This window comes from Lycium barbarum, chromosome 4 (assembly GCF_019175385.1).
Source record: "Lycium barbarum isolate Lr01 chromosome 4, ASM1917538v2, whole genome shotgun sequence".
Classification (NCBI taxonomy): domain Eukaryota; kingdom Viridiplantae; phylum Streptophyta; class Magnoliopsida; order Solanales; family Solanaceae; genus Lycium; species Lycium barbarum.
This window is the reverse complement of record NC_083340.1, coordinates 13,082,022-13,096,209: the sequence shown is the minus strand read 5'-3', so window position 1 is coordinate 13,096,209 and position 14,188 is coordinate 13,082,022. Positions and strand designations below refer to the sequence as shown.

At 38.5% G+C, this 14,188-nt stretch overlaps 1 protein-coding gene across 1 annotated transcript; it reads left to right on the top strand.

Moving 5' to 3' along the window:
• Positions 1-13,176: 13,176 nt before the first annotated feature.
• LOC132637168 (uncharacterized) lies at positions 13,177-13,905 on the top strand. The gene is made up of 2 exons (XM_060354304.1): positions 13,177-13,504; positions 13,577-13,905. The coding sequence occupies exons 1-2, from the start codon at positions 13,177-13,179 to the stop codon at positions 13,903-13,905; spliced, it is 657 nt and encodes a 218-aa protein (XP_060210287.1).
• Positions 13,906-14,188: the final 283 nt, after the last annotated feature.

Below are 14,188 nucleotides of genomic sequence, written 5' to 3'. Positions count from 1 at the left end.
GAGGGACATGGTGGTATTCGGCCATGGCTAAGAAAAATTTACCCCATGAGAAATTGATCAAAAAAACATTTTCTTCTAGTAATTCAACCAAGTGGAGGGCCCTTATTAACATGGAGTGGTTGTTGGAATAATCAAATCATTCATTTGTGCAATATACAACCCTAGCCAAGTAAGAAGACAAGTGGAAGAAGGTAAGGTTTAATATTCTCTTTCATGTGTTGTGGATGATTTGTGAGTGTTGTAGTATGTAGAAATGGATGAAATTCATGAAATATGGATGTGAAGATTGTGGCCGAATAAAGGTGTGTTGGTAAGATAAGATGAATTGATTTTATTTAGTAGTTTGATTGTTATTGTTGTGGACTCCATAATGAAAAGGAAGGTTTGATGGCTTGAAAAGAAGTTGTAATTGTTTGTGGGTTGTTGCAGAAGTTAATGTGAAATTAGTATGGTTTCTTATATTTGTATGAATGAATTTGCTAATGTGTGGATTGTTGGAGTAGTTTATGAATTTGGAAGAAAAGAATGTGTCGTTGTTGTTCTTATGGAGTTGGAAAGTTTCGGGTGGTGTTGCAAATTGGTTGGGCCATTTTGATCATTGCGCGGATTGTTTGAAGTGTTCTTGAGTTTTTTTTTGTAAGGTCTTGGGCAAGTATTTGAACGTGTGAGCATTGATGTTAGCTTGATTGTATGTGATTGAATTGAATGTAAGTGAAATGTCGTCGAATTATGTAAAAGGAGTTACTAACGTTAGAATGCATTTGAATTGATTGTTGAAGCTGTTAATGTGGTTGTTGGTATTGTTGTTGATAATTTGGCCGAGTTGGATTCTCGGGGTTGGTTGAATTTACAGGGGAAATGCTGCCGAAATTTCGGCAAATTATAAATGAATTTATTTGAAGGACTAAGACAACCGTATGACGATGAGTCTAATGATTGTGTAAATTCTCTTGAATGTAGACTAGCAAGCTTGGACAAATAAGCGTAGCTAATAGGACGTGGAACAGGTATGTGAGGCTTACCCTTTCTTTCTTTTGGCATGTCCTAGAGCCAAGTAAGATATGATACGTATCTTGGGGTAACTCTATTCGTTGATTCCGAGCTTGTTTATGATTCAAATGCACTTTTGATATGTTTTTAAAAGAGTTCTGTAAGAATTAATGTTCCTAACTTTCGTAGACGGTCTCGGATTGCTTTAAAACGTTCGTAGAGGTTTCTGTACTAAAATGTCCATAACTTTCTTATACTAACTCGGATTGACCCGAAACGTGTTTGTGATCTTTCAAGTGTCGGTTAGCGTACCTATCTATCGAGTCTTGAAAATTGATTTATGTGCATACAGTTTCTCACTACTCTGCTCGTGCATGCCTCAATGTATCTTTCACTAAGTCCCGGGCCAGGATATGTTATCGTGCGTATTCCACTGCATTGTTCACCGAGTCCCTCATTAGAGGGCCGGGTACGGTATATGTATATGATGATATGATTTTGGCACCGAGTCCCATGATGGGCCGGGTACGGTATATGTACATGATGACATGATTATGGCACCGAGTCCCATGATGGGCCGGGTACGGTATGACTTTATTCACCGAGTCCCTCACTAGAGGGCCGGGTATGGTATATATATATATATATATTTATACATATGCATGCATGATGATATGGTAATGTGATGGCATGATTTTATTCACCGAGTCCCTCACTAGAGGGCCGGGTATGGTATATATATTTATATATATGCATGCATGATGATATGGTGATGTGATGACATGATTTTATCCACCGAGTCCCATAATGGGCCGGGTACGGTATATGATAATGTACGTATGATTTTCATTTCAAAAGGGCAAGTGCATTGATGCTTTTAAAGGTCATATTTGTTTCTGGTAAATCTCTGTTTTCTTATGATCCTCTTTACTGTATTTCATGCCTTACATGCTCAGTACATATTCCGTACTGACCCCCTTTCTTCGGGGGCTGCGTTTCATGCCACGCAGGTACACCCAGTTAAGTAGAAGACATTGCTAGAAGATGTTCCAGCGGGATTGGCGAGCTCCATTTCCTTTCGGAGTGTTGCCGAGTCAGAGTATATATGTTATGATTTCGGATTGATGTTAGAGACTTTGCAAACAGCGTCACGTATGTGGGTTGTCAGTCTTGTAAGCGGCTCTGTAAGCCGATGTACTATTATGCATTATGTTACAGATTCCATATGATAACAAAATTTCACTTGCCTTGAGAACGATGAAAGGAATGATTCTGTAGGCCCTTAGAATGTGTTTCATTTTTATTTGACTTAAGAGTCCAAAGTGATTATGTGTGTAATAAGAGTCAGCGGGTTCGCTCGGCCCTAAGTAAGGGTCGGGTGCCCATCACACCCTAGTAAGATTAGGGTGTGACCAAGTGGTATCAGAGTAGGTCGTCCTAAGGGTTGTCTGCAAAGTTGTGTCCAGTAGAGTCCTGTTTATGGGTATGAAGCCGGCCACATTTATAAACAGGAGGCTGCAGGGCATCTAGGGATTGTTGACCTTCTTTCTGTCTTAGATCGTGCGATAGAGCCAAGTCATAGGAAATGAGATTCCTTGTACTAACTCTTGATCTTAGCAGAAGCACAGTATCGACGGAAGAAGGTGAGTGATGATATGGGAAGTTACAAAGGTAAGTTTTGATATTTTTACCTGAAATTGGAAGCTCTGGATGGCGGGAATGCGTCGTATAACTGTATGCCCTGTGAGGCATTGTTGGTATTTGCTGCGTACAGATTCTGAATAGTTAGAATGGTAAGAGAAGACTCTGCCAGAAATCTTTCAAAATCAGGTCGTTCAATTAGGTACGCCTAACAGAAGGAAGCGTGGGAAGGAAATATTGTAAATAGACAATAAGTGGGATGCGTTGTTTTAGAGGATTTATGGATTTGGCATAGCATGAAGAATAATTGTGAGAAAGACGATTAGCAGTCCGAAGGATTAAAATGGGTTACATTCGAGGTTTAGTAGGAGCAAGGGCTAATGGGCGATTCAAGGAAAGTCGACCAATGAGTTCTGCTGTAGATTATTATATAAGAGTGGCAAGCGGAAGTCCAAAGAGGTGGATAATCGAGTATTTATAAGTAATGGCGACGAAAGTGTGTTCCCTACCATCAGGAATCTGGAAATCCAAGATGAGAGGTAGCCATACACATAGGTGAAAGGTGAATAGTGGGAATTGAAAAGGCTAAAATAGTAATTGTAAAGGGAAGGACGTGTTACGAAAATGTCTCGGAATCTGTAAGACTTCGACTTGCTCCAGATCATGTAATGAAGGTCATGCGATGAGGTGGATGCGATTATATCAGCGTTAACACACCAAATTCCTTCCGAGTTTCGAGGTTAAGCGTGCTAAGGTGAGAGAAATATTAGGATGGGTGACCCCCCTGGGAAGTTTACTGAAAGTCCTATAGATTTAGACATAAGAGGCAAATGAGAAGCTAGAGTAGCCTAAGAGAAATTAGAGTATACGGGATGGTTGGAGACCATAAGAGGTCGCGTAGGACGAGGCAGACTAGACTGGTGAAAAGACAGAGAGTGCATCACAGTTTTGGAATTAGGATAAGCTTGAATAGCGTTGGAAGTATTTTGTGGGCGAGATGGTAGTAATTATATATATATATGCAGATGGTATCCTATTTATGACTGTATCGATGGGCATGTGTATCCCAGCGGTCGGCGTGGTAGTACATGGGAGGCATCAATCGAGTGAGGGTACCGAAGTTCAAGTGACAGCAAAAATAAATGGTACAAGTGTTACAAGGTAAGCTGATGCTGTTTCCACTACAGGTTAAGATTGGAAAGTTCTAATACAAAGATACTTGAAAAAGAAAGAAAGTGAGTAAATGGAAGATAAGGAGATCAAAGTGCCGGAAAAAGGGTGAAAGGTAAGAAACCTCAGGGAGTGAAGCCTCCGAGAGAAACTACAGGCAAGGCACGAGACTACTTGGGTAAAAGATTCAAAGATAGGTACGTGAAAAGGATAAAGTGCGGTAATATGGAGCAAAAGAGGAATGTGTGGGGCTCGAGAACCGATTTTAATAAGTGGGGCTAAAAGAATAGTGACTATGACAAGGGATGTGAGGTAAGGGAAAGAATGTTTAGGCTTTGCGACGATGTTAAGAGATTCCCAGCCTGTGAGAGGAATATAAAGAGATAGGCGTAGGGTAAGATTAACACGGATGCCTCGGACATGGAGGAGCTTTCCAAAAGGGTAACTTAAGAAAGAAGACGGATTTGCGCGTTTTAAGGAATATTTCACAAACTTCGGAGATGACACCGCAATAACAAGAGAAGAAAAGTACTCGAGGAAGAAGAAACCCAAGAAGCGTTAAGGATGAAAGTAGGAAAGGTATACTAACGGGTTAGTCGAAGGAAGAGGGGAACGTTTGGGAATAAAATAATTGGAAATCTTTAACCATAGGAGTAAGAAGGATACTTTGACAAATTAGCGATAGGAATCCGATTATGCATCGAGGAAAGAACAAGGAGGATGGGTCGACACGATTGATTAGAAAAATTAATGGCATAAAATGAAAATTCATGTGAGGTCTGAAAGATTTGATCTTAGAGGAAATGTGATGAAGTGCAAGGAACGTGCATGGGAGACCACCCGGCCGTAGCATCATAAAGATAGATAAAGGTTCGACGAACGAGGACACAGAGAGAGTAAACTGTAAGAATTCTATGCTAAGAGCAAAAGTAGCAGGACGCTCGAAACAACATCGATGCACAGTTGCAGTGCAAACGCATAGTTAATAAGACTTACGAGTAAGTGAGCTAATTGGGCGAAAGGACTAATAGTGGATGGAAGGGTATGGAAATGTTGACAAAACGATGATATAGACAGAAAAATGAAAGAAAAACTTATGGTAAGAAGTTTTCGATATGTCATGCACAGAGCTGGAAGGAAGATGAGGAGTAAGGTATAATTGAAGACTTCATAAAAGGACATAGTGAATCTCGACGTCTCCATGAACTAGTGAGTCCATAACACCGTTAGTCACAAAAGACAGAGGTATGGAAAGACGAAAAGAAGGCATCGGAATTGGATACCTTTACAAGTATTCTAGTTAAATATGAGAGCGTAAGTAGCAAGAAGATAGACAGACCAGACCATACGATGACGGAACCCCGGCCTAAAGAAGAAGGTGAAGGGCAGTAGGTAATTATCGTAGACAAGGGTACTCGAACACTGTTGGCGTATAAGGAGCCCTTAAAAGGGGGGGGGGGGGGGGGAGAACATATTATATTAGACTTAAAAGGAATCGCAATATTTTCAAGCTCTCGAGGAGGAAAATTTATTAGCTCGAGGCCAGAGTTCAAAACATATCCGCATATCAGGAGGATACTTGAAAGAAGTAGAAACGAATTGACAGTAAGTGTATCAAGAGGCAAACATGAGGATAAAGGAGTAGCCTATAGCCACACTGGATCGTTAAGTGAAGATTGCGTACCAAAGACATGGCTTTTGTTAGGGTATTGTGACGAAACAATAAAGGAGAAGAGATGGCCTAGGAAGCCGAGGATGAGATGAAGAAGAAGTGTCCCTATTTATTTCCTATACCTACAGGTAGTCTAAACTCCTAAATGGGTTATGTTGACGGATGAATGAGCTGTGTACCATAGCTATAAAGGAAATATTTCCCCCGAAGTGTTTATAAGACCTTATAAGACTAATTCGACATTCGAGGACGAATGTCCTAAAGGGGGGAAGGATGTTATATCCCGTATTTTGTACATTCGGATATTTCAAGATAGTCATGGTAAGTTAAGGGCAAGACTATTTTTCGGAATTATTTTAATACACAAGTTGTTTATTAGTATGGAAATGTTGAGAAAGGCTAAGGGTAAAAAGGAAAATTCACGAGGTGGTTCATGGTAATATTGTGGAAGGCTAGGGGCAAAGAGGGAAATTCACAAGTATTCAAGAAAGTTCATGAAGGGCCACTTTGGCCGTGTGTGTGGGTCCCACCCATGGCTTGGCCAATTACCTTAAGCCATGAGGTGGGACATGTGTACACCTTTAATGGGCCATGTATATATATATATATATATGTAGGTGGGGGCTTACATAGCAAGACTCATTCTTCTTAAAAATTTCAAGAAACTTCAAGAGAGGGACATGGTGGTATTCGGTCATGGCTAAGAAAAATTGGCCCCATGAGAAATTGATCAAAAAAATATTTTCTTCTAGTAATTCAACCAAGTGGAGGGCCCTTATTAACATGGAGTGGTTGTTGGAATAATCAAATCATTCATTTGTGCAATATACAACCCTAGCCAAGTAAGAAGACAAGTGGAAGAAGGTAAGGTTTAATCTTCTCTTTCATGTGTTGTGGATGATTTGTGAGTGTTGTGGTATGTAGAAATGGATGAAATTCATGAAATATGGATGTGAAGGCTGTGGCCGAATAAAGGTGTGTTGGTAAGATAAGATGAATTGATTTTATTTAGTAGTTTGATTGTTGTTGTTGTGGATTCCATAATGAAAAGGAAGGTTTGATGGCTTGAAAAGAAGTTGTAATTGTTTGTGGGTTGTTGGAGAAGTTAATGAGACATTAGTATGGTTTCTTATATTTGTATGAATGAATTTGCTAATGTGTGGATTATTGGAGTAGTTTATGAATTTGGAAGAAAATAATGTGTCGTTGTTGTTCTTATGGAGTTGAAAAGTTTCTGTTGGTGTTGCAAATTGGTTGGGCCGTTTTGATCATTGCGCGGATTGTTTGAAGTGTTCTTGAGTTTTGTTTATAAGGTCTTGGGCAAGTATTTGAACGTGTGAGCATTGATGTTAGCTTGATTGTGTGTGATTGAATTGAATGTAAGTGAAATGTCGTCGAATTATGTAAAAGGAGTTACTAACGTTAGAATGCATTTGAATTGATTGTTGAAGCTGTTAATGTGGTTGTTGGTATTGTTGTTGATAATTTGGCCGAGTTGGATTCTCGGGGTTGGTTGAATTTACAGGGGAAATGCTGCCGAAATTTCGGCAAATTATAAATGAATTTATTTGAAGGACTAAGACAACCGTATGACGATGAGTCTAATGATTGTGTAAATTCTCTTGAATGTAGACTAGCAAGCTTGGACAAATAAGCGTAGCTAATAGGACGTGGAACAGGTATGTGAGGCTTACCCTTTCTTTCTTTTGGCATGTCCTAGAGCCAAGTAAGGTATGATACGTATCTTGGGGTAACTCTATTCTTTGATTCCGAGCTTGTTTATGATTCTTATGCACTTTTGATATGTTTTTAAAAGAGTTATGTAAGAATTAATGTTCCTAACTTTCGTAGACGGTCTCGGATTGCTTTAAAACGTTCGTAGAGGTTTCTGTACTAAAATGTCCATAACTTTCTTATACTAACTCGGATTGACCCGAAACGTGTTTGTGATCTTTCAAGTGTCGGTTAGCGTACCTATCTATCGAGTCTTGAAAATTGATTTATGTGCATACAGTTTCTCACTACTCTGCTCGTGCATGTCTCAATGTATCTTTCACTGAGTCCCGGGTCAGGATATGTTATCGTGCGTATTCCACTGCATTGTTCACCGAGTCCCTCATTAGAGGGCCGGGTACGGTATATGTATATGATGATATGATTTTGGCACCGAGTCCCATGATGGGCCGGGTACGGTATATGTACATGATGACATGATTATGGCACCGAGTCCCATGATGGGCCGGGTACGGTATGACTTTATTCACCGAGTCCCTCACTAGAGGGCCGGGTATGGTATATATATATATATTTATTTATACATATGCATGCATGATGATATGGTAATGTGATGGCATGATTTTATTCACCGAGTCCCTCACTAGAGGGCCGGGTACGGTATATATATTTATATATATGCATGCATGATGATATGGTGATGTGATGACATGATTTTATCCACCGAGTCCCATAATGGGCCGGGTACGGTATATGATAATGTACGTATGATTTTCATTTCAAAAGGGCAAGTGCATTAATGCTTTTAAAGGTCATATTTGTTTCTGGTAAATCTCTGTTTTGTTATGATCCTCTTTACTGTATTTCATGCCTTACATGCTCAGTACATATTCCGTAATGACCCCCTTTCTTCGGGGGCTGTGTTTCATGCCACGCAGGTACACCCAGATGAGTAGAAGACATTGCTAGAAGATGTTCCAGCGGGATTGGCGAGCTCCATTTCCTTCCGGAGTGTTGTTGAGTCAGAGTATATATATGTTATGATTTCTGATTGATGTTAGAGACTTTGCAAACAGAGTCACGTATGTGGGTTGTCAGTCTTGTAAGCGGCTCTGTAAGCTGATGTACTATTGTGCATTATGTTACAGATTCCATATGATAGCAAAATTTCACTTGCCTTGAGAACGATGAAAGGAATGATTCTGTAGGCCCTTAGAATGTGTTTCATTTTTATTTAACTTAAGAGACCAAAGTGATTATGTGTGTAGTAAGAGTCAGCGGGTTCGCTCGGCCCTAAGTAAGGGTCGGGTGCCCATCACAACCTAGTAAGATTAGGGTGTGACATTAACTCATCAATCAACTAATTAAGTTAATGGAGTCTCCAGCTAAACTAAGTCATACTTAGACCAACTACTGAACGGTAAGGATATATGTGAGCTAAAATTTAACCAAGGGTATATCTGCACAATTTTAACTATCAACCATAGTTGAGCTTTTTTACTTACTATATACTAACATCATCCGCTTCTACTCAATGAAGGAATTTGGTGAAACATCGAGCTAAATCAAATCTCCATTTTTCAAGAGAATTTGCAACTTCTATATGCATTTTTGAGGGAATAAAGGAAACACTTGACCCATTTATTTATTGATTAAAGTTTTCAAACAACCACTCAATTTAAAGAAATTATAGAGCAAAGTCGCTTTGCTCTGTTTCATATCACCAGACTCACTCAAATTTAGAAAATTATGAAACAAAGTCACTTTATTTGTTCTGTATTATATCTTAGAATAGTGAGTTTTTGAGAGATACATTTCATGCGCTCCCGATAGAATACTTACAGTTTTTTGGGGGCCTTACTTCAATCCATTTAGATTTTTTCTCCGTTATTTAGGTTCGGACTCACTTAGTTGCCAATTAGGTGGAAACTATGTAGGATAGAGGATCTTGATTCCATTTTGCTTGTCATTATTTTGAGCAAACAATAAATGACTAGCACTGAATTATTGATCAACCGGCAATATGTCGGCGATTCATGCGGTGATAAACATCATTATAATGAATTAACGACGAAACGACTTTATATAAATGTAGTCAACATAATATGGGTAAATTTTTCCATACATGTATATAAAACACTAGTTTTTGAGCATGTGTGTCTCGTGATAATCAGTACAAACTTTTTAAAACGGTATAGACAACATTAAAACGGGTAATCGATGACTAATTGAAAAATTGAAAGGAAAGTACAAGCTGAAAAATGGATAGTAACATAGTCGAATGACTTGATCGCGGATTACTATTATAATTGATAGATATATACAATCAACTGAATCAGTATAACCTTTTTCTTATGCGGTCCATATAATGAAATATCAAATATTCAGGTTGACAACTCCTTATTGTTCCTTTTTGATATTTCATAACATATTATTTAAATGTGAATAATCTTGTAGTCATTGATCCCGCAACCTTGATTTCCTAGAAATATAAGTATGAAAATTTGTCAAGGAAATTCTCAAACAACTTCAACCATAGTGAATTCTGCATTATAAGTTTATACAAGTGTCAAGTTATTGTCTCATCCTCAACTCAAAATATAGTTAATTTAATTATTCCTTTGAGATTGAAAATTAAATTATAATTGTAAATTCTCTCTCTAAAAATGCTCTCTCCGTACAAATCTGATTTCTCTAACCAAATGGCTATCTTCTAGCATCTGAACGATACGCGTCGTCCCCATTGGGACGAGATTGGCGCCGGAAACGGCGCGTGAGCGTCGATACGAAGATGCTAACAACACTGCGAACACATCCACCGACAAAGCCCCATCCAATTCCAACTATGCTAAAGCAATCCAGACCCCTGCTATTCAGAACCCTAATCGATTTGGGAACCCCGACGTTAAAGCAAAATTCACAAATCACAACGGAGTAGCAGTGGTTCTCTTCAACTCGAAAGATTACTATGGAGTGATGTCTAACGAATGCAGATTTACACTGGTTGGAAAATTTATTAAAACCAGACCACAAATAGAGAAACTTCGAGCAAGATTTGCGGAGAAAATTACTGTCAAAGGTAAAGCTACTATCGGGGTTTATGATTACCGTACTGTTTTTCTTAATTTCTCGATGGAAGAAGATTTTAAGGCTGTGTGGTATAAAAGATCCATTGAAATTGATGAACAAGTAATGTGGTTGAAAAAATGGACACCGGAGTTCAAACCTGATGAGGACTCTCCGATAGTCCCTGTTTGGGTATTGTTACCTGGATTGCCTTTCCATTTGCACACCTGGAATTATGTAAAACAAGTAGTAGCTCCAATAGGAACTCCACTTACCATGGATGCTGCAACAGAAAATCGTACCAGACCAAGCATGGCCAAAGTGAGAGTGGAGGTAAACTTGACCAAGACCAAGTTAACTTCTATTTTTGTTGGAACGGAGGATGAAAATTGTCCTCGAAAAGGTTTCTACCAAAAGATCGAATATGAGAACGTTCCAAAATTTTGTAACCATTGCAGAATTTTAGGACACTTTATATTGCAATGTAGAAGGGTTGAAAAAAAGAAAGTTGAGGAGTTGGAGGATAAAGAAAATGGGAAGATAAGGCAAAACAATAAAGTACAGGTAGAGGAAAGTGTTGATGATGATAATGTTGTAGAAAACAATCTGCAGAAAATGGAAAATGAAGCAGAGAAACAAGGGCTAGATAAGCCACAAGAAACCATTGGCACAAGAATGGACCATTCTATTATAGAGGCCAACGAGCAAAAGAATTATACTGAGGCCAAGACTGGGTCTGTGTTGAAAGAAAAGCTGGATAGGATCAAGAGGAAGAAGAAAAAAAAGCCTCCAAAAAAGAGAACCAAGATTAAGGTCAGTGCTGCTCGTAAAAAAATCAATAACATATCAGTTGGAGATGGGGAAGACAAGAAAGAAATCGTTACTGAAGGGAAACATTATACATCTGAAAATATGAAGATCACTGCCAGCGTTGAGGACAAACAACAGCACCCAAAAATTAATAAAGCGACAGAAGAGAATGAGAACAGTCAACAAGTTGGTAATACTAACAATGAATAAGATGGTAAGGATTCTAATGAAACCGACAAGGAAGATGGTACTGATCAAAATAACAGTGCAACTGAAGAATATGTCGCTGATTCTCAAGAAGAGGAAAAGCAGGATAGTAGTTCACGGGGGTTGGAAGAAGTTGGCTTCATAACCTCTAGTGTTGACACTTACATCAGGAATCAGCAGGGCATTCAGCTATTTGTTGATTTAAATACCGGGAATGGAGATGATATCAACAACACTAGCAGTGTTAATAAAGACAGGGGAGAAGAAACAGAAGATAAACTTGGTGATGTGAACTCACCAAGACATTTTGAACAAGAATTACCAGAACATTTCAGGAGCATATTGATAACACTGTTGCAGGATTTGAACAAGCTGGAGTCTCACCTATAAAGATAGGAAAGGGCAAAAGCAAGAAAAGATCCAAAAAAAAAAGGAAAGAAGTTCAAAATAAACCTACCCTCTAATATTTCTATGATTAGTGCTATTATATGGAACATTAGGGGGGTTAGATCAAAAAAGAGAAAAACGATTCACAGATTGAGAAATCTGGTCAAAATGAATAATAGTCAGTTTGTTGCTATTATGGAACCTATGGTTAGTAAAGACAAAATTGAAGGTTATAAGAGATTTCTTGGCTTTCAACATTGTGTTTCTAACGATAATGGTAAAATTTGGTGTTTTTGGACTGTCCATTATTTGGCTACTGTTATAGCTAACGATGAACAACAAATTACTATTAGATTCAATGATGCTGCTAGCAATGAAAAGTACTATATGTCCAGTGTTTATGCTAAATGTTCTAAAGCTGAAAGGAAAGATCTCTGGGAGAGCCTTGAGGATATCAATCAGAATATTACATATCCTTGGTGCATTGGAGGAGACTTCAATGTTATAGTGGATCCCGATGAGAAATTGGGTGGTAAGCTGCATAGAGCTTCTAAGAGTTTTAACTTTATTAGCTGTATGGATAATTGTGGGATGGCTGATGCGCGGTTCGTGGGGCCAAAACTCACCTGGTGCAATAATAGAGAGCCAAGAAAAAGGATTTGAAAAAGGTTGGATAGAATCATGATAAACAACCAGTGGGTTCAAAAATTCAACAGTATCTATGTAAGGCATTTGTGAGAACAGGTTCGGATCACAGACCTCTTCTTTTTAAATGTCATTCTAACCAATTTTCCTCTGTTAGCTACTTCATGTTTCTAAACTTATGGACTGAGCAGAAGGATTTCATGGAGTTGGTCAAGCAAACTCGGAATATCAATATCATTGGTAACCCAATGTGGAGATTACAACAGAAACTGAAAATTCTGAGTAAAAAGCATAGTGACTGGTCTAGAATAACTATAGGGGATGCTCACAAAATGTTGAAGAATGGGAAAATAGAATTCAGATTGTAGAAGAAAGAGATATCCAGGATAACACTGAAGCTACTAGAACGGATCTTAACAAAGGCCAGGCTGAGTATTTAAGATGAATGACTATTCACGAATCAATTTTGAAACAAAAGGCTCAGGTTGATTGGTTTGAGCAAGGAGATAGTAACTCCAGGTATTTTCACAGCCTTATAAGAGATAGAAGCAACCGAATGAAATTGCATAGAATAAAGAACAACAAAGGCAGGTGGATTCAATGTGATGAGAAAATTTCAAGGGCAGCAATTAGGCACTTTGGAAAATTATTCAACCTGCAACAGAACAAGGCCAACATGGATCTTCTGGATTGCATTCCTGGTATAGTATCACAAGCTGAAAATAATATGCTGACAGCCATTCTTTCTGAAAGCGAGGTTAAAAATGCTGTCTTTAATATGAGTCCTAGCTGCAGAAGTGTTGACAAGACAACTCAATAATCTCTACAACAATAGCAGATTCACTCCATTCTCTATGAACAAGAAGGCATCGCAAATCAATCATCTTGCCTATGCAGATGATATAGTTATCTTCTGTGGAGGAAAAACTAGATCCATTAAAGCTGTCATAAAAGTGATTCAGAGATATGAGAAGAGCTCTGGCCTAAAAGTTAATGGGGACAAGAGCTTTTTTGTCATAGCTCCCAAAACGGCCAACTACAGGATCAATAGAATGAGACAGGCTACTGGATTTCTGGAAAAGCAATTTCCTTTTAACTACTTAGGCTGTCCTATTTATATTGGTTGTAGGAAGATTGAATATTTTGATGGTCTTGTAACAAAGATTGTTAATAGGTTAAGTGGTTGGCATGGAAAATTACTCTCCTATGGAGGGAAACTAACTCTTATTAAACATGTGTTGTAAGCTATTCCAGTATACACTCTTGCTACTATGGACCCTCCAAAAGCAACTTTCAAGCTTATTGAAAAACATCTACAAAGATTTTTCTGGGGTTCAACTTCTGAAAAAAAAACAAACACCATTGGAGGTCTTGGGAGAATCTGTGCAAAACCAAAGAGGAAGGTGGCATTGGGATTAAAAGATTACAAGAGATCAGCGACACCTTTGCCACCAAAAGATGGTGGAATTTCAGAACCAATCAATCCACATGGGCTAAATTCTTGTATTTTAAGTACTGTTCTAATATACATCCAGTGGCTAGGAAAAGAACATATGGACAGTCCCATAGTTGGAGAAAAATGATGAACATCAAACTTCAGGTAGAAGACAACATTGTCTGGAAAATCAACAATGGAGAATGCAATTTTTGGTGGGATAACTGGATGGGAAATGGAGCTTTAGCTCTTCAATGGGGCCCAATGCTCCTAAATCCAAAAAGATCAATGTGAAGAATTTCCTAGAAGGAAATACTTGGAACGAGAGGAAACTTGGTACTTTGCTACCTGATAACATTGTCAGAAGAATTCTTAATATCTCTGTGGGAAATCCTGATAAACAAGACTATACAATTTGGAATTCTTCCATG

Coding starts and splice junctions, on each gene's coding strand:
- LOC132637168 (XM_060354304.1), top strand. CDS start 13,177: ATGAACAAGAAGGCATCGCAAATCAATCATCTTGCCTATGCAGATGAT. Junction 13,505..13,576: donor GATTGTTAATAGGTTAAGTG/GTTGGCATGGAA, acceptor AAGCTATTCCAG/TATACACTCTTGCTACTATG.